The 20,811-nt window shown below is 51.6% G+C and overlaps 1 protein-coding gene across 1 annotated transcript in view; it reads left to right on the top strand.

Annotated features, from left to right (window-relative positions):
- Positions 1 to 18,051, top strand: part of LOC138742027 (uncharacterized) — a 37,048-nt gene extending 18,997 nt beyond the window's left edge. The window contains exons 5-9 of the mRNA XM_069896219.1: positions 7,773 to 7,841; positions 9,223 to 9,270; positions 11,980 to 12,092; positions 12,627 to 12,770; positions 17,690 to 18,051. Coding sequence (XP_069752320.1) covers positions 7,773 to 7,841; positions 9,223 to 9,270; positions 11,980 to 12,092; positions 12,627 to 12,770; positions 17,690 to 17,717 — 402 coding nt within the window. The 3' untranslated portion in view covers positions 17,718 to 18,051. The remainder of the gene's footprint in view (positions 1 to 7,772; positions 7,842 to 9,222; positions 9,271 to 11,979; positions 12,093 to 12,626; positions 12,771 to 17,689) is intronic.
- The last annotated feature ends 2,760 nt before the right edge of the window (positions 18,052 to 20,811 follow it).

Here is a 20,811-nt window from a genome sequence, read left to right as displayed (position 1 = left end):
AGTGTAGGGGACACGGTTAATGTAGAGGGGGCACGGTTAGTGTAGAGATGAGACAGTGTAGAGGACATGGTTAATGAAGGGTGGACATGGTTAGTGTACGGAGACATGGTTAGTGTAGAGGGGTACACTGTTAGTGTAGAGGGGTACACTGTTAGTGTAGAGGACAAGGTTATTGTAGGGGACACAGTTAATTTAGAGTGGGCACGGTTAGTGTAGAAGACAAAGTTATTAAAGGGGACCATTAATGTAGAAGGGCAATGATTAGTGTAGGCGGGACATGGTTAGTGAAGAGGGGTCACGGTTTGTGTAGAGGGGGACACGATTAGTGTAGAGAACACAGTTAGTGTAGAAGGGGACAAGGTTAGTGCAGAGGGGACACGGTTAGTGTAGGGGACATGGTTAGAGTAGGGGACGGTTAGTGTAAGGGGGTCACGGTTAGTGAAGAGGGGACGATTAGTGTACTGGTGGTACAGTTAGTGTAGTGGGACACGGTTAGTGTAGGGGACACAGTGTAGAGGGACATGGTTTGTGTAGCAGTGCAACGGTTAGTGTAGAGGTGGCATGGTTAGTGCAGAGGGGGACATGATTAGTGACACAGATAGTGTACGGAGACATGGATAGTGTAAAGGGAACATGGTTAATGTTAGGGTCACAGTTAGTGTAGGGGTCACACTTAGTGTAGAAGGGGTACAGGGTTAATGTAGAGGGGGAAATGGTTAGTGTAGGGGTCATGGTTAGTGAAGGGGGTACATGGTTAGTGAAGGGAACATGGTTGGTGTAGTGGTAGTTCAGCTAGTGCAGGGGGGGACACAGTCAATTTACGGCGACAACGGTTAGTGTAGGTGACACAGTGTAGAGGGGACATAGTTAATGTAGGGGGAACACAGTTACTGTAGGGGACACGTTTACTGAAGTGGGGACACGTTTAGTGTTGTGGTGGTACAGTTTGTGAAGGGGGACACGGTTAGTGTAGGGGACACAGTGTTGTGGGGACACGGTTAGTGTAGGGGACACAGTGTAGAGGGGGCATGATTAGTCTCGGGGGCACGGTTAGTGAACAGGGGCATGTTTAGTGTGGAGCGGAGTAAGTTTAGGGGACACGGCTAGTGAAGGGTGAACATGGTTAGTGTAGAGGGAACACGGTTAGTGTAGAAGGGGGACACGGTTAATGTAGAGAGGGACACGGTAAAAGTAGTGGGGGACATGGTTAGTGTAGGTGTCACGGTTAGTGTTGTGGTGGTACGGTTAGTGTAGGGGACAAGGTTATTGTAGGTGACACAGTCAATGTAGAGGGGGCACGGTTAGTGTAGGGGACACAGTTAATGAATGGGCACATGTTTAGTGTAGAGATGGTACGATTCGTGTAGGGGGACACAGTTAGTGTAGGGGACATGGTTAGTGTACTGGTGGTACGGTTAGTGTAGCGGACACAGTGTTGAAGGCGGACCCGGTTATTGTACAGGGGACATGGTTGCTGCAAAGGACAATGTTATTGTAGGGGACACAATTAGTGTAGGGGGGACACGGTTTGTGTAGAGTGGGCACTGTTAGTGTAGGGAATGCATGGATAGTATGGAGGAGAAGGTTATTGTAGGGGACACAGTTAATATAAAGGGGGCACGGTTAGTGTAGGGGGACACAGTTAGTGAAGGGGGGACACAGTTAGTGTAGAGGGGTCATGGTTAGTGAAGTGGGGCAACGATTAGTGTAGAGGGTATATGAAAAGTTAATGGGGACATGGTTAGTGTAGTAGGGGACACAGTTAGTGTAGAAGGGGGACACGGGTAGTGTAGAAGGGTACACAATTAGTGTAGAGATCAAAGTTATTGTAGGGTACACAGTTAATTTAGAGTGGGCATGGTTAGTGTAGGGCGGGCACGGTGAGAGTAGAGTGGGACATGGTTAGTGTAGAAGACAAGGATAATGTAGGGAACACAGTTAATGTAGAAGGGCAATGGTTAGTGTAGGGGGACATGGTTAGTGTAGAGGGTCATGGTTAGTGTAGGAGGGTCACGGTTAGCGTAGGGGGGACATGGTTAATGTAGAGGACAAGGTTAGTGTAGGGGACACAGGTAATGTAGAGGAGGCACGATTAGTGTAGGGGACACAGTTAGTGAATGGGGACATGTTTAGAGTAGAGATGGTATGGTTAGTGTAGGGGACACAGTTAGTGTAGGGGACACGGTTAGTGTAGAGGGGACATGGTTACTGTAGAGGAAAAAGTAATTGTAGGGGACAAAATTAGTGTAGATGGGACACGGTTTGTGTAGAGGGGAGTCAGTTAGTGTACGGGACACAGATAGTGAAGGGGACATGGTTAGTATAGGGGACATGGATAGTGTACGGGAACATGGATAGTGTAGAGGGGACATGTTTAGTGTAGGGGGCACGGTTAGAGTACTGATGGTACGGTTAGAGAGGGGGGTCACAGTTAGTGTAGCTGTGCACAGCTAGTGTGGGGGGTCACGGTTAGTGTAAAGGGGGACATGGTTAGTGTAGAGGGGACACGGTTAGTGTAGGGGACACGGTTAGTGTAGTGGAGGTACAGTTAATGTAGGGAACAAGGTTAGTGTAGGGGCACAGTTACTGTAGAAAGGGGACACGGTTCGTGTAGAGGGGACACGGTTAGTGTAGAGTGGGCATGGTTAGTGTAGGGATGGTACGGTTAGTGTAGAGTGGGACACGGTTAGTATAGAGGACAAGGTATTGTAGGGGACACAGTTAATGTAGCGGGGGCAGAATTAGTGTAGGGGGGACATGGTTAGTGGAGAGGGGAACACAGTTAGTGTAGGTGGGAGACTTTTAGTGTAGGGAACACAGTAACTGTGGAGGGGGCATGGTTAGTTTAGATGGGGACACAGTGTAGAGTGGACACGGTTAGTGTACAAGGACCCAGTTAGTGTAGGGGACACAGTGTAACGGGGACATAGTTAGTGTAGGGGGTCACGGTTAGTGTAATGGGCCACAGTTTATAGTAAGGGGGTCATGGTTAGCTTAGCTTTGCAACGGTTAGTGTAGAGGGTTTATGGTTAGTGCAGAGGGGGACACAGTTAGTGTAGAGGGGACTCGGTTAGTGTAGTGGTGGTACGGTTAGTGTAGGTGACATGGTTAATGTAGGGGACACAGTGTAGAGGGGACATGGTTACTGTGGGGACACTGTCAGCGTTGGGGGTCATGGTTAGTTAAGGGGTCATGTTTTATGTAGGTGGTCATGGTTAGTGTAGAGGTGGCACGGTTAGTGTAGAGGGATTATGGTTAGTGTAGAGGGGGACACGGTTAGTATTGGAGACACAGTTAGTGTAGAGTGGGCACGGTTAGTGTAGGGAGGGCACGGTTAGTGTAGAGTGGGACACAGTATAGAGGACACAGTATTGTTGGGGACACAGTTAATGTAGAGGGGGCAGGATTAGTGTAGGGGGGACATGCTTAGTGGAGAGGGGTACACAGTTAGTGTAGGGAACACAGTAACTGTGAAGGGGGCATAGTTAGTGTAGATGGGGACACATTGTAGAGTGGACACGGTTAGTGTACAGGGACCCAGTTAGTGTAGGGGACAGAGTGTAGCGGGGACATGGTTAGTGTAGGGGGTCACAGTTAGTGTAAGGGGTCACGGTTTATGTAAGGGGGTCATGGTTAGCTTAGCTGTGCAACGGTTAGTGTAGAGGTGGCACGGTTAGTGTAGAGGGTTTATGGTTAGTGTAGAGGGGGACACAGTGTAGAGAGGACTCAGTGTAGTGGTGGTACAGGTAGTGTAGGGGACATGGTTAATGTAGGGGACACAGTGTAGAGGGGACATGGTTACTGTAGGGGACACTGTTAGTGTGGGGGGTCATGGTTAGTTAAGGGGGTCACGGTTTATGTGGGGGATCATGGTTAGTGTAGCTGTGCAATGGTTAGTGAAGAGGGATTATGGTTAGTGTAGAGGGGACAAGGTTAGTGTAGACGGGACACGGTTAGTGAAGTGGACAGGGTTAGTGTAGAGTGGACACAGTTAATGTACGGGACATGGTTAGTGTAGAAGGAGGACACGGTTAGTATAGAGAGTGGCACGTTTAGTGTAGGGGTGACGCGGTTAATGTAGAGGACAAGGTTAGTGTAGGGGACATATTTAAAGTAGAGGGGGCAGCATTAGTGTAGGGGACATGGTTCGTGTAGGGGGACACAGTTAGTGTAGGGGACAAGATTAGTGTAGGGGCTCAGTTACTGTAGAAGAGGTACATGGTTAGTGTAGAGGGGTACACGGTTAATTTTGAGGACAAGGTTATTGTAGATGACACAGTTAGTGTAGAGTGGGCACGGTTAGTTTATTCAGGCCCAGGTTAGTGTAGAGTGGGACACGGTTAGTGTGGAGGACAAGGTATTGTTGGGGACACAGTTAATGTAGAGGGGGCAGGGTTAGTGTAGGGGGGACACGGTTAGTGTAGGAGGACACGGTTAGTGAAGGTGGGTCACGGGAGGTGAAAGGGGTCACGGTTAGTGTAGGGGACACGGTTAGTGTAGGGGACATGGTTAGTGTAGGGGACATGGTTAGTGTAGGGGTTCATGGTTAGTGTAGGGGGTCACGGTTAGTATAGCTGTGCAACAGTTAGTGTAGAGGTGTCACAGTTAGTGTAGTGGGGACAACGGTTAGTGTGGAGGGGTCACGGTTAGTGTAGAGGGGGACATGATTAGTGTAGGCGGGACACGGTTAGTGTAGGGAGTTATTTTAGTGTAGGGGGTTCATGGTTAGAGTAGCTGTGCTACGGTTAGTGTTGAGGTGGCACAGTTAGTGTTGAGGGGAGACAGTTAGTGTAGGGGACATGATTAGTGTATGGGGACACGATTAGTATAGGGGACAGGGTTAGTGTAGGGTGGACATGGTTAGTGTATGGAGACATGGTTAGTGTAGAGGGGACACGGTTAGTGTTGTGGTCACATTTAGTGCAGGGGGACATGGTTAGTGGAGAGGGGGACACAGTTAGTGTAGGTGGGACACTGTAGGTGTAGGCAACACAGTAACTGGAGGGGGACATGGTTAGTGTAGATGGGGACATAGTGTAGAGTAGACATGGATAGTGTAGGGGACATGTTTAGTGTAGGGGGTCATGGTTAGTGTAAGGGGTAATGTTTAATGTAGGGGGGTCATGGTTAGTGTAGCTGTGCAATGGTTAGTGTAGAGGTGGCACAGTCAGTGTAGTTAGGACATGGTTAGTGTAGTAGGTTCACGGTTAGTATAGAGGTGGACACGATTTGTGTAGAGGGGATATGGTTAGTGTAGTGGGAGTACGGTTAGTGTAAGGGATACAGATAGTGTAGAAGGGGACGGTTAGTGTAGAGAGGGACAAGGTTAATGTAGAGGACAAGGTTATTGTAGGGGTTAGGGTTAGTGTAGGGGGGCATGGTTAGTGTAGAGGGGAGACTGTTAATGTAGGGAGGAGACGGTTAATGTAGAGGGGACACGATTAGTGCAGAGGGGACACAGTTAGTGTAGAGGGGCCATGGTTAGTGTAGGGGTCACAGTTAGTGTAGGGGGGACTGCATCTTCTCCCTCACCCCCACCCTTCCCCACCTTCACAAGTCCGGCAGTTTCACAGTCTTTCTCAGTTCATTTGTTCCTGGAAATTCTCTGCGAGTGAGGGGTAGAATCGGTGAGGGTTTTGGGAAGGTTGGTCTGGGGCATAGGATCTGTGATCGGTGCAAATGTGTGGTGGATAACAGGAAGATGTCGTGGGCAGAAAGGCCTGTATCGTGTTGTGCTTGGGTACAATTAACATTACAAACAGAAGATCGAGGAGGGTGTAAACAGGAATCAGGGAAATGCAGGAAGAACAAAGCAGCTGGAATTAAATGCAAGGATCTTTAAAACCCGACATATTGAACAGACAATAAAGACTGACTGTCCGCTGGTCAATGATGCAATGAAATCACAGTTTAAAGATTATCATTATAAAAAAGCACCTCAGATGTGGGAATTAATTGTATATACTGAAGATGTGAAAGTTATAAACAATGATGCTGAAAGAGTATGAGGTTTTGATGAGGGTGTGGTAGGGGAAGGGCCTCCAGTGACTGGCAGGTCTTGTATCCAGGTAATGAGTAGGAAGAGCTTTGATTGGTGGAGGAAGGAATTACACATTAGTCCCGAACACTCAGTGGAGGCAGCATCAGGTGTAAGGACTGACGACAAAACGCATGAAGGGGTAGAAAAATACAAGTCAGGGTCAAACAGTGGGTGAAACTCCCTCTGCACCCTCCCACCACACACTCCCAGGGTCAGACACAGAGTGAAGCTCCCTCCGCACCATCCCATCACACACTCCTGGGGTCAGACACAGAGTGAAGCTCCCTCCGCACCATCCCATCACGCACTCTCGGGGTCAGACTCAGGGTGTAACTCCCTCCACACCTTCCCATCACGCACTCTCGGGGTCAGACACAGAGTGAAGCTCCCTCCGCACCATCCCATCACGCACTCTCGGGGTCAGACACAGAGTGAAGCTCCCTCCGCACCATCCCATCACGCACTCTCGGGGTCAGACACAGAGTGAAGCTCCCTCCGCACCATCCCATCACACACTCTCGGGGTCAGACACAGAGTGAAGCTCCCTCCGCACCATCCCATCACACACTCCTGGGGTCAGACACAGATTGAAGCTCCCTCCACACCTTCCCATCACGCACTCTCGGGGTCAGACTCAGGGTGTAGCTCCCTCCACATGGCCTCTGTTCTCCCCTTCTCTTTGCCTATCTTGTCGTTGCTCACATCCCTGATCACCCAATCAATTCCCAGCCAAAATGTTGCACTAATTCTGAAGCCACCCCCGGACCCTCGGGTGATTTGAGGTGATTGGAAGAGGGTATCTTATTTGTGCTCTGGGGAATGATTTGCACAAGACGCAAGATATAAATACCAGCGTTAAAAATTGTTGAATGATGAGGTGATTCAATGATTCATTCATCATTTACAGAGAGTGTTCAGGCAGATGGAGCCTGCGTTCTCAAACATGGCAAACGTCTGCACATGGAGCCTCTGGCAGCGGTCCCAGGGGATGTGAGAGGTGTGCTAATGAGTACAGGGTTTAATCTACTGGGATTGTGTCTTCAGGTGGTTGGGAGGGAATGTACGTGGGGAATGTGTCTTAGAGTGGGACACTCATGCCACCCACACACAGACACACACACAAACACACACACACAGACACTCACACATACAGACACGCACACACAACACAGACACGCACACAGACAAATACACACAAACACACACAGGCACACACAACACAGACACGCACACAGACAAATACACACAGACACACACACAAACACACACAGGCACACACACACACAACACAGACACATGCACACAGAAACAAACACTTACAGACACACACACATACACACTCACAGGCACACCCACACTCTCACACAGACACAGACACACACAACACAGATACACACACAGACATGCACACACAGACACACATTCACAGTCACACACATTCACAGTCACACACAGGCACAGACATACACACAGACACTCTCACACACAGACACACATACACACACAAACACACACGAGACAAACACATGCTTGTGCACACACACACACACACACACATACAGAAACTAGTCCAGTGTCAGAACCACCTGTCGTTCACAGTTTGATTGCTCCTGGGAATGTATGTTGATGTACCCACTACAATGAATTCACCAGCACTGAAGCAGGCCATTCAGTCCATGACTTCCTTCTGCCCCTCTTGCCCACCTGTCACTCTGCCCTCTCTTCATTTCAGATCATCGCCTTTGATGAGCTCGGCACTGACTTCAAGAACCCAATCGACCAGTGTAATCCTATCCGAGCAGTAAGGATGCCCTTCACCGTTTATCTGAGTGCCTCTCTGCCCACTGCTCTCCCGTCAGAGTGGTGGGAGAGAGGGTGCGGGGTGGGTGGGGAAGATGGGGTTCTATTCCATCACTGTTTTAGGTGGGAGACCCAGTCCATTGGGAATGTCCAGTGGGAGAGAACAGGGGGCTGGTCCATGGAAAGGAATGGAAAGGGAAGGGGAATTGTGATGCCAGGAAAGGGGAGGTGGTCCCATCACACTCACCTGGAGGAGAAGGGGGGGTCCCATCTCACTCACCTACGAGAGGAGAGAGAGCCCTGTCTAACACGCCCAGGGGAGGGGAGGGGATCCCGCCTCACCTGAGGGAGGGGAGGGTGGTCCCGTCTCACATCCAAGGGAGGGGGGGTCCTGTCTCACATCTGAGGGAGGGGGTCCCGCCACACCTGGAGGAGTGGGTGGGGTCCCATCACACCCAGGGGAGGGGAAGGAGTCCCATCAAATCCGAGGGGAAAGGGTGCCATTACTCCCAGGGGAGGGGAAGGGGTCCAATCAGAACCAGGGAGGGAATACCAGGGGAGGGGAGGGGGTGCAATCAGTCCCAGGGAGGGGAGTGGGTCCCATCACACCTATGGAAGTGGAGAGGGCCCCATCACACCATGAGAGTAGAGAGGATCCCATCACACCCAGGAGAGGGGAAGGGATCCCATCAGACCCAGGGAGGAGATGGGGTCCTATAAAACCCAGGGTAGCGGAGAGGGTCCCATCACAACCAGAGGAGGGGAGGGGGTCCCATCATACACAGGAGAGGGAAGAGGGTACCATCACACCCAGGGGAGGGGAAGGGATCCCATCTGACAAAGGGAGGGGCAGGGGTCCTATCACACCAAGGAGACTAGCACAGCCGATACCAGTAACTGTTCCCACTTATACATGCATGAATCTTGTACATGAATCCTCTGGCAGACAGACCTGTCGGGGTGGGAGTGAATCCCCTGGTGAACAGACCTGTCAGGGTGTAAGTGAATCCCCCAGGGGAAAGACCTGTCGTAATGGGAGTGGATCCCCCAGCGGACAGACCTGTCGGAGTGGGAGTGAATCCCCTGGTGGACAGACCTGTCGGGGTGGGAGTGTTTTCCCCAGGGGACAGACCTGTCGGGGTGGGATTGAATCCCCCAGCGGACAGACTTGGCAGGGTGGGGGTCCTATACTGTCCCATCCTCTCCATTCCACCGTATATTTCCTTGTCACCTCATTCCCATCAACCGTCCCTCACTCTGTTCCCGCTCCACCCTGCTGCACCCCGCTCTACCCCACTTCACCCCGCTCCACCCCACTGCATCCTGCTCCACCCCACTCCTGTTCCACTCCACTAATTTCTCCTTTCTCTTCCTTCTGACAGAGGGAGAGGTTGAGAAACATCGAAAGGATCTGCAGTCTCCTGCGCAAGGTAAAAAAGTTTTCATACCACCAAACACCTTCGGTGTGTGTGAATCTACGTGTGTTCGTGTTTGTGTGTGTTCATATTTGTGTGTGTTGGTGTGAGTGTTTGTGTATGTGTGTGTTTGTATGTGTGAGTGTGCATGTGTGTGAGTGTGTGTGTAGGTTCATGTGTGGGTATTTATGGGTATGTGAGAGTATATGTGTGTCTGTATGCAGGAGCGTGCAGGAGTCAATGTGTGTATTGATGTGTGTGTTTGTGTGCAGTGTGAATATATGTGTGTATCTATGTGTGTGTACAAGTGTAAGTATTTATTTTTTGTATGTGTAGACATCCAGCACGGCAGTTCATGTCGCCCAATTTAGGGAAACCAGATCTCCCGAGGAGAACCCATGCAGACACGGGGAGAACATACAAACAGCACAGGATTCGAACCCCAATCCCAATCACTGGTGCTGTCACAGAGTTGTTTTAACCACTACACTAGCTGTTCCCCCCATTCAGGCAAGGTACCCAAGTCTGAACACCAGCACCTCCAATTCCCTTCCAACAGTAATCAAGCTCTTTAACCTCCCCTGACTTAAACCTTTCTCATTGTAAACCTTCGTCAAGAGGTCAGGGAAGTGGTGGTGGGGTTGGTGTAGACCTCTGTCAAAGAGAGGGTCACCCTGAGTGGGATCTCTGTCAGAGGAGTGCTTCCCCAGACAAAAAAAAATCTCCCATCGATGGCCCCCATTATCTCTCATTCTTTCTCATTCCGAGGATCCAAGTCCCAGCTTTTTTCCTAAGACACAAGGTTGAGAATCACTGCTCTACACCTAATTGTTACTGAAATATTTTGCTTGAGAAAAATTGTCATTGGCCCATTTCATTTGGAGCTCTGAAACAGTGCACATAGCGAGTCCATGAGATCTTGGAATAACAGTTCATCGTTCCTTGAGGGTGGATTCCCATGTAGATCGGGTGGTGAAGATGGCTTTTGGTATGCTGGCCTTTATAAATCATAGCATAGAGAATAAGAGCTGGGAGGTGATGTTGAGACTGTTCAAGTCATTGGTGAGGCTATGTTTGGAATATTATGTGCAGTTCTGGTCTCCAAATTATAAGAAGGATATCAATAAGGTAGAGAGATGCAGAGAAGATTTACTAAAATGTTGCCTGGATTGCAGTATCTTGAATACAGAGAAAGATTGTGCAGACTGGGTCTTTTTTCTTTGGAGCGTAGAAGGTTGAGGGGGGATTTGATAGAGGTATTTAAAATTATGAGGGGAATAGATAGAGTAGCTGTGAATAGGCTCTTTCCCCTGAGGGTAGGGGAGCTTGGATCGAGGGGGCATAAGTTAAGGGTTAGGGGGCAAAACTTTAGGAGTAATATAAGAGGAAGCATCTTCACTCAGAGAGTGGTGGCTGAATGGAATGACCTTCTGGAAGAGGTAGTTGCGGCAGGGCCAATTCTGTCATTTAAGAGGAGGTTGGATGAGTACATGGATGTGAGGGGGTTGAAGGTTTATGGACAGGGAGTGGGTAGGTGGGACTCGTGAGTTTCACGTAATTCTGTACGGACTAGAAGGGCCGTAGTGGCCAGTTACTGTACTGTAATTGTTATATGGTTATATGATTAAAACAGTGGGTTTCAAACCTTTCTCTTTCTACCTACATACCACCTTAAGCAACATCTTATTAATCACAGAGCACCGAAGGTAGTGTGTGAGTGGAAAGAGAAAGTTTGAAAAACATTGGTCCAATGACATCAACCAGATTTGGACAGAAGTGTGGCCCAACCAGAGATTTGTAGAGCTGAGGCAGGACCTTGCGTCTCTTGAACTCAGCCCCCCTGACTAACGACGGCCAGCACACCAAGCACCTTCACTCTTTCAAAAATATCTTTACTGAGTTTGATTTTAAAAAACGGACACGCATATTAATTCAAAACACACTCAAACAGTCACACACACATTAACACTCACAAACACACTCATACACACATACACTCACAAAGGATTTGAACCCCACCTCCCCACTTTCTTCCAAACTCCTCCTCCTCCCCTCCCCTCCACCCCTCACCACCTCGCCTCCTCCCCCCTCCACCCCCACTCCTCCTCCCCACCAATCCTCCCTCTCCCATCCTTCCCCCAATTCCCTGCCCTACTCCCTCCTCCCCCCCTTTCCCTCCCCTCCTCCCCACCTCACTCCCCTCCTCTCCCTCCCACACCACCCCACCTCCTCTCCTCTGTTCTGGACTTCCCTCCCCTCCTCCCCATCCCACCCCACCTCCTCCTCTCCTCCTCCCCTCCTCCCCACCTCATGCCACACCCTCCCCCTCCTCCCCTCCTCCCCACCTCATGCCACACCCTCCCCCTCCTCTCCTCCACCCCACTCTTCCCCCTCCCTCGCGGCCATCCTCCTCCCCTCCCCTCTTCCCCAGATCCCTCCCCTCCCCTCTTCCCCAGTTCCCTCCCCCTCCTCCCCTCCCCACCTCGCTCTCCTCCTCCCTCCCTGTCCCACCTCAACCCCCCCTCCCTTCCTCCCTCCCCCTTTCTTCCTGTCCTCCCCTCCCTGCTCCCTTCCCTTCCTCCCCTCCCCTCCCCTGGTACCTGTCGCCCCATGCAGAGCACTCAGTGCCAGACCTGCCTCCCATCCTCACAGACAACGTGACCCACTTACCACTGTGGTTCAACTCAAGGAATTATCACCGGTCTCTTTGTCTTCCCATTTCAGCTGGTTCTACCGGAATATTCCATCCACGGCCTGTTCTGTGTCATGTTCACATGTGCGGGCGAGTGGGTGACTCTCGGGCTCAACATTCCCCTGCTATTCTACCACCTCTGGAGGTGAGTCTGTGAAAAGGTTGGCAGTCAGTGTTCTCTGGGGCAACATTAAAAGACTCCAGGGTGGGGTTTTACAGTGAATCACAGAATGCAGGGTGGGGTGTTACAGCGAGACGCAGAGTGCGGGGTGGGGTGTTACAGGGAGATGCAGAGCGAGAGGTGGGGTGTTACAGCAAGTTGCAGAGCGAGAGGTGAGGTGTTACAGGAAGACACAAAGTGCAGGGAGGGGTGTTGCAGTGAGTTTGTGGTGATATGTAATATTACACCACTAGGTCACCAGGGGTCATCCCAGTGACCTTGTATATAAAGCAGTCTTCAGAGCTACAGTCTAGCCTTCCAGGTTCGTCTTGCAGAGAGACAAGACCTCTTAGTATACATATTAGTTTATTAAAGCTGTCTTATACTCGCATTGCTGTTGTGTCAGTACCGAGTTAAACGAAAAAAATGCGGTAATGGAAAATAGTTCCTCTAACCCTTGCCTTGTTATATTGTGTTTGCCATGGAGAGGACTATCTCGCTTTTCCCCTTGCCCTTTAGATACTTCCACCGTCCCGCTGACGGATCGGAACTGCTGTACGACCCTGCCTCGGTCATGAGCGCTGAAATCCTGAACTATTACCAGAAGGAATCATGGTTCAAGCTCTCATTCTATCTCATCTCCTTCTTTTATTACTTGTACAGGTGAGCATCGTTCGATGGGCTTGGCGGTGCAGCTGGGGCTGGGAGGCGGGAAGATGAAGGTCGGGGCTTTGGTGAGAGATCGCAACTCCCCACCCCACCAAGACCCTCATTAAAGAGCAGCAGGTCACAATACCAAAGGAGACCTCCACCAATAGAGGGGCGAGAAGAGAGCGTGACTGGGGTGGGATGGGACCCCAGGTACGTTGTCATCTGTCCTGGGACAGCGCGGATGGAGTTGGGCGTGCACGTTTTGAAGGTCAGGAGTGAAACAGGATGGTAGTGATAGAAGTCAAAACTCAATGCTGGAGGAACCCAGCAGGCCAAACAGTGGACGCTCTGTAATTTTGTCCTCTGATCTGAGGGGGGTCAGATGTGGAGTGAAACAAGGAAGTCTGCAGACTTCGCGATTGGGCTGATGCACAAGAGTGCTGGTGGGGCTCAGCAGCTCGTGTAGCATCATCAGTGCTAAACCCACATCATCAATGCTTGGGGCGCCACACCCTTCATCGGGGAATTGGAGAAGAAGGGATGGGGGAGGAGCAGATTTCTGGTTTCCAATTCATTGTCCGAATACATACAGGACATCACATCCAACCCTGAGATTCCTGTCCCTGCGGGCGCAGCAGAATTCCCACTAATGGGTCATGCAAAAAAATATCTGTACACAGCGTAAACATGTAAATAAATAGAACTGTAAACAGATAATGAATGAAAACAAACTGTCTCTGTGATACAGAGCGAACAAAGAAAATCCATTAAGGGCACATGTAAGAGTCCTTAAATGAGTCCCTGATTGAGTTTGTCGTTGACGGGTCTGACAGTGGAGGGGGAGCCGCTGTACCTGAACCTGGTGGTGCGAGTCTTTCCTGATGGCAGCAGCGAGAACAGAGCGTGGGCTGGGTAATGTGGGTCTTTGATGATTGCTGCTGTTCTCCGATGGCAGCATTCACTGTAGATGTTCTCAGTGGTGGGGAGGGTTTTGCCTGTGATGTCTTGGGCCGTGTCCACTACCTTTTGGAGGGCTTTACGCTCAGGGGTATCAGTGTCCCCCATACCAGATACGTTCCACCACGCCTCTGTAGGACTTTGCCAGGGTTTCTGGTGTTGCACTGAACTTCTGCCAACTCTGTGGACATGGACAGGAGGGCAGGAGAGAGGAGCTGAGAATCAATAGGGGAGAGGGGAGGCAGTTGTGACTGCGGAGCTGGAGGGCAGGAGACAGAGGGATAGGGGAAGGGGAAGGTAGAGAGATAGGAGGTAGGGTGGCCAATGTTTTCTGCTGGCGGGAGAGTGTTGAACGTGGGGATTGGAGGGGTTGGTCGTTTAAGACTGAGGTGGCCTGGAAATCCCTCTGGCAGAGGAATCAGCTGGTTCATGTGATCTGATCCCATGTGTCCCCTCCCACTTCCCCAAAGCCCACAAAATTTCCTCAGTTCCCCAACACCCTCCCCCCAAAAAAAACATGTGAAGCTCATCTTCAAATCTAAGGCACAAAAGGGTTAGCATGTGAGGAATGATTGTCGGCTCTTGGACTGGACTTGTTGGAGCAGAAAGGATGGGGGGTGGGGGGGGGGGGGTGCAAACTTAGTAGATGCATTCCTGCAGGCAATCAGTGGTAATTCTGCCATGTAATGTCGTGCATGTACTCCAACAATAAATCAGAAATTATTTTGAATGCTGACAGGCCTGGAAGGAGTAGATGAAGCAAGGATGGCAGGGGAGTCTAGGACAAGAGGGCACAACTTCAGGATATAAAGTGCATCGATTTAAAGCAGAGACCTGGAAACGGAGTCGGTGGAATGAGGTCGCCGGGTGTTTTTAAGCCAGAGATTGACAGGTATTTGATGAGTCCAGGCATCAAGGGTGATAGGGGGGAAAGCCGGAGAGTGGGCTGGATGGATTGGCTCATTATTAGAACTGCAAGGCAGCCTTGATTGGCTGGCCTCCACTCCTGGAGCCTGTGAGCCCCTGAATTGGCTGGGAAAGGAAGGACCCTGCTCCTTCTTCTGTTAGCGCATCCTTGCTGGTGTAGGGTATGATTGGTTTTGTTTTGCCTCCTTCCCTTCCTTGCCCCACCTTCCAGCACTGGATCAGGGGTCTGGTTTCCTCCAAGCGCTGGTTCCTCGCCATCTAGAAATGAGTTCCCCTTGTCTTGTGCCAAAGGATTAGAGGGCAGCTCACATTGTCCCATTTCAGAGAAGCTCCGAGAATATTCCCTGAAATTATTGGCCTGACATTAATAGTGGTTAAATTATTGGAAGATAATCCAAGAAGCTGTGAGGTCATGGAACCTGTACAGATTAAAGAAGAGGAAATCTTGCTGTCTTAGAGCGAATGAGGGTGGATAAATCCCCAGGGCCTGGCAAGATATTCCCTCGGGCCTTGAGGGAGGTTCATGTATAAATTGGAGGGGCTCTGGCAGAAATATTTAAAATGTCCTTAGCCACGGGTGTGGGGCTGGAGGATTGGAGGGTAACTCACGTTGTTCCATTGTTTAAAAAACGCTCCAAAAGTAACCCTGGAAATTATAGGCAGGTGAGCCTGTCGTCAGTCGTAGATAAATTATTGGAAGGTGTTTTAAGAGATTCGATATACAATTATTTGGATAGCCAGAAAGAGATTAGAGATAATTGACATGGTAGATCGTGTTTAACCAATTTCATAGTTTTTCGAGGAGTTTACCAGGGAAGTTGATGAAGGAAAGGCCGTGGGTATTGTCTACACAAAGGCCTTTGACAAGGTCCCGCATGGGCGGTTAGTCAGGAAGGTTCAGACCCTGGGTATTCATGGTGAAGTAGTGAATGGGATTGGACGGGAGAAGCCAGAGAGTAGTGGTGGATGACGGCTTCTCAGACTGGAGGCCTGTGACCAGTGGTGTGCCTCAGGGATCGGTGCTGGGACCATTGTTGTTTGTCATCTGGATGATAATGATCTGGATGATAATGTGGTAAATTAGATCAGTAAGTTTGCATTTTGGACACATTGTGGACAGCAAAGGTTTTCAAAGCTTGCGGAAGGATCTGGACCAGCTGGAAAATGTGCTGAGAAATGGCAGATGGAGTTTAATGCAGACGAGTGTGAGGTGTTGGCTTTTGAATATTTTAATTTTTCCAAGACTCAGATAGAAAATTACATCAGATGTATAGTAATTTAAAATTACAGAGTCCCATATGATGCCAAAATTTCACTGCCCCCACACCACCCCACCCCCCACTAACTGCTAACATTAACAACAATTGTCCAAAGAGAAGAGCCTGGCTTCATTAATTAGTCCTTACAGGACAATCCCGATTATCCGGAACGGTCTGGACCGGACCCAATTCGGATAAACGGATTTTTTCAGAGAAATGGTCATTTTTTTAAAAAACAGCCCAGTCGTGGCAGCAAATCACTTGCATCAGTGTTTAACCAACAACAAACAACGAGGGAAGGCTCTTTAACCATGTTTAATGTTTAATTCTCACCAAAAAAAAGCTGGCCACCGCCGATCCCCGACACTTCCCCACCGAGGCCCCGTCCCACTTGGAAGCCCGACATTCCCACTGTCACCCAGCAGCCCGATGTCTCCATTGCCGCCCAGCAGCCTGACGTCCCCACCGCCGCAAGCAGCCTGGCATCCTCACTGTCACCCAGCAACCCAACATCCTCACTGTTGCCCAGCAGCCCAATGTCCCCACTGCCACCCAGCAGCCTGACATCCTCACTGCCGCCCAACTTCCCGACGTCCCCACTGCCGCAAGCAGCCTGACGTCCCCACTGTCGCCCAGCAGCCCGACGTCCCCACTGTTGCCCAGCAGCCCGACGTCCCCACTGTCGCCCAGCAGCCCGACGTCCTCACTGTCACCCAACAACCTGACATCCTCACTGTTGCCCAGCAATCCGATGTCCCCACAGTCACCCAGCAGCCAGACATCCCCACTGCCGCCCAGCAGTCCGTCGTCCCCCTGCCACCCAGCAGTCCGACATCCCCCACTGCCGCCCAGCAGCCCGACATCCCCCTGCCACCCAGCAGCCCGAGGTCCCCACTGCCACCCAGCAGCCTGAGGTCCCCACTGCCACCCAGCAGCCTGAGGTCCCCACTGCCACCCAGTTGCCTGAGGTCCCCACTGCCACCCAGCAGCCCGACGTCCCCACTGCCACCCAGCAGCCTGATGGCCCCACTGCCGCCAAACTTCCCGACATCCCCACTGCCCCAAGCAGCCCGACGTCCCCACTTTTGCCCAGCAGCCCGACATCCTCACTGTTGCCCAGCAACCCTATGTCCTCACTGTCACCCAGCAGCCTGATGGCCCCACTGCCGCCCAACTTCCCGAAGTCCCCACTGCCCCAAACAGCCCGACGTCCCCACTGTCGCCCAGCAGCCCGACATCCTCACTGTTGCTCAGCAACCCTATGTCCTCACTGTCCCCCAGCAGCCTGATGTCCCCACTGTCGCCCAGCAACCAGATGTCCTCACTGTCGCCCAGCAGCCTGACGTCCCCACTGTCACCCAACAGCCCGATGTCCTCACTGTCGCCCAGCAACCTGATGTCCTCAATGTTGCCCAGCAGCCCACTGCCCAACGTCCCCACTGTCGCCCAGCAGCCCGACGTCCCCACTGTCGCCCAGCAGATTGATGTCCCCAGTCACCCAGCAGCCCGACGTCCCCATTGCCGCCCAGCAGATTGATGTCCCCACTGTCACCCAGCAGCCCGACGTCCCCACTGTCGCCCAGCAGCCCCTTCCTCTCCCCCTACGTCCTTCATACCCATGACTCACCTTGTTCTCTCTTTCCCACCCTCTCTCCCCATCTCCCTCTCCCCTACATCCGATCATACTTCATCCCCGTGACTCTCCCTGTTTTCTCTCTCTCCCCCACCCTCCCCCCACCCCACCCTCCCACCACCCCCCACCCCACCCCCCCACCCCTCCCCTCACAGTATGGTTTACACGCTGGTCAGCTTTTAAACCTGCCGTTGACCAAGAGACATCCGGTCTCCACAGCGACACGGAGCACGCATCGGATGGGGTCACCGCGGGCTCCCTGGGGTCCAAGCTTCTCCTTGTTGGACTGTGGACGGACCTCGCTGCCGCCCCACATTTGAGACCTGTCCTGTTTGCATCCGTCTCCTTCAGATAGAATCCGGATCGCGTCGGGGACCGCGGCCAACTCCTGGAGCCCGGATTACGGAAGGATGTCTTTTTGCGATAACTAGTTAACGTTGGATGTGTAGCAGGTTAAACCTGTAGGCGTCACCAATCCTTTCTTATTTTTAAATGTAGATGGTATTCTGACTTGTAATTCGCCACTTTTCATTGAACGAGGTGGGGATGCCTTGGGAACTGAGGGTCGGGCGGGCAAACGGGCCCGGCGTTCTGGATCACCGCAGCCTTTCAACCCATCGAGTCGCACTGACCGCCTTTGTTCACTCCGATCCTGTCCCGTTCTGATCCTCCCCATCACCCCGGACCCCCACAGATTCTGCCCCCTTCACCCACGCCCTGAGGAAGGGGGTTGAGGTGGGTGGACAATCGAAATGCACCGGGGGGTGGGGATCGATCCCGGGTCTCGGGGCTATGAGGCGGCGGCTCTAACGCCTGCCCCACCAGGGTAGGTGGGGTGGGGTTGGTGCTGGGAGGGAGTGGGTAGGGGCAGTAGGGTTGGGGGAGGGAGGGAGTGGGTGTGTATAGGGGAGGGGTGGTGGAGGTGGGCGGGGTAGGGAGGAGGTGGGAGGGGGTGGGGAGGCAGGGAGGAGGTGGGGAGGGTTGGGGGAGTGGAGGTGGGTGAGGACGTAGACAATCTGGTTAAGTTGCTGAGAGGTGAAAGGAACTGAAAGACTTTACCAGAAAAGAGCTCTCGGACTCGAGAGGCCGTGAGATGGCCTTGGTGAACAGGATTAAGGAAAACCCCCATGGCCTTCAGCAAATGTAGGTCTGTGAAGAACGAGGGGATGCATCAGGGGTGATGGTGGATTAAAATCACAATGCTGGAGAAACTCACCAGGTCAAACAGTTCACTTTATATCTACTGGTCGCCCTTTGGATGTGCAGTTCATCTGTGGACACGAAGGTGACTCTGCCGTCCCAGTAAGTGCAGAGTCCTGGATAATGGGGACACTGGAAGGCCGTTATTGTCATAACGGTAGGTGCTACTTTGTGACACCGTTTACGGTTTTCCACCAGCTTTTGGCAGCGCCTGAGTTTGAAATTGGTGCAGGTTTCATAGCACAGGGCTCACCAGCAGGACCTGTCAGCAGCAGCTAGTTCTCCTGGCAGAATGCCACTGTAGCGTAAAGTTTCCTTCACAGTGTCTTTATAGCGCTTGCGTGGATGACCTTGCGGTCTCCTTCTGGTCTTTAATTCACCATAGAGCAGCTGGTGAAGTGTACAATGGTCGTCCATTCTGTGTCCCACCCGCCGCATCTGGGCTATGATGATCAGGGACTTAATGCTGGTGGACTTCGCGCGACCCAAGACATGCAGGTTGGAGACACGGACTTGCCAATGGAACGGAATGCGCTCGTTGAATTTCTCCAGTTAGATGTGATGTCGGTGCAGAGACCACATGGGGAGGAGGGATGACCACAGCTCTGTAGACCCAGCTTTGTGGAGATGCGGTCATTGTTTTGATTGAGTATTCTGGTACACAATTTCCCCAGGGCATGGCTGATCCTGGAGTCAACTTCTTTGTTCAAAAACCCATCACTCGAGGTGATGCTCCCCAAGTATTTAAAGCTGTTTACATTTATCAGCTGGGTGTCGTCAGCAGGTAATTTATACAGCGATGGTAAAGGTGCATAACCAATCATGACGGGGAGCGGGGGGGGGTGGGGGGGGGGATGTTATAACGACTTTGTTTTACTAGCCTGTCTCTGCGCGCTGATCCTCCTAAGCCTTCACTTTCAGAGTCAGTTTACAAGCGTGATGACGGTGTTCAGAGTCCCCCAACCAGCATTGACCGTTCGCAGCCCTCGGCATTCGGGTGACCATCCCCGACCAAATGGCTGACCCCCGTTACCCCTGTGGCCCCAACACCCATTCCCTGGCACCATCCAGCGGTATGAGCACTTGGTCCTCGGCATCGTCCAGTGGTCCCGGCACTTGGTCCCCGGCTACGACCTGACCACCTTAAGGTGCCCCCTCCATCGCTGTTCACGATCCTCACCCCAGATTGCAAACCTATCGCCACCAAGAGACCGTGCTGTAGTTCGGAGGATATGCAATTTATCTGGGCTGAGGTTCAGCGTAACCTGGTGGAGGGGATCATAGCCCCTAGCACCAGTCCCTGGAGAGCACAGGTCTTCGTGGTCAGAGGGGCAGGCAAACCCCAGATGGTCATTGACTATAGTCAAACCATCAACCACTTCACCCAGCTGGATGTTACCCACTCCCCCGTATAGCCTATTTGGTCAATAAAGTTGCCAAATATAGAATTTTTTCGACCATTGACCTCAAGTTGGCTTACCACCAATTTCCCCTCCATCCGAGCAATTGAATCTATACCAGATTCAAAGCCAACGGGAAACTTTTCCACTTCCTGCGGGTACCCTTCGGCATTACTAACGGTGTTTCTGCTTTCCAGCAACCAGATGGTGGAGGAACACGGGCTGATGGCAATGTTCCCCTACCTCGATAATGCCACCATCTGTGGCCATGATCAGCAGGACCATGACGCAAACCTCGCTAAGTTCTTGTGTATAGCCAAGTTATTTAACTTGACTTACAACAAGGACAAGTGCGTGTTCAACATGGAGAGCCTGGCCCTTCTTAGATGCCTCATGGCACATGGTGTCATTGCTCCCAAACCTGACCGCATGCTACCACGTCTAGAACTCCCTGTCCCGAACACCCTGAAGGCGCTGAAATGTTGCCTAGGGCTGTTCTCGTACTATGCGCAGTGGGTGCCCAACTACGCTGATCAGGCCCATCCTCTAATTCAATCAACCACATTTCCACTATCGGCGGATGCCCAAGCTGCTTTTAATCAGATCAGTGGAGACATCGCTAAGGCCACGATGCATGCCGTGGATGAGTCCATCCACTTCCAGGTAGAAAGCGATGG

This window comes from Narcine bancroftii, chromosome 8 (genome assembly GCF_036971445.1).
Source record: "Narcine bancroftii isolate sNarBan1 chromosome 8, sNarBan1.hap1, whole genome shotgun sequence".
Classification (NCBI taxonomy): Eukaryota; Metazoa; Chordata; class Chondrichthyes; order Torpediniformes; family Narcinidae; genus Narcine; species Narcine bancroftii.
The sequence above is the reverse complement of the archived record's forward strand: the minus strand, read 5'-3'. Positions and strand labels throughout refer to the sequence as shown.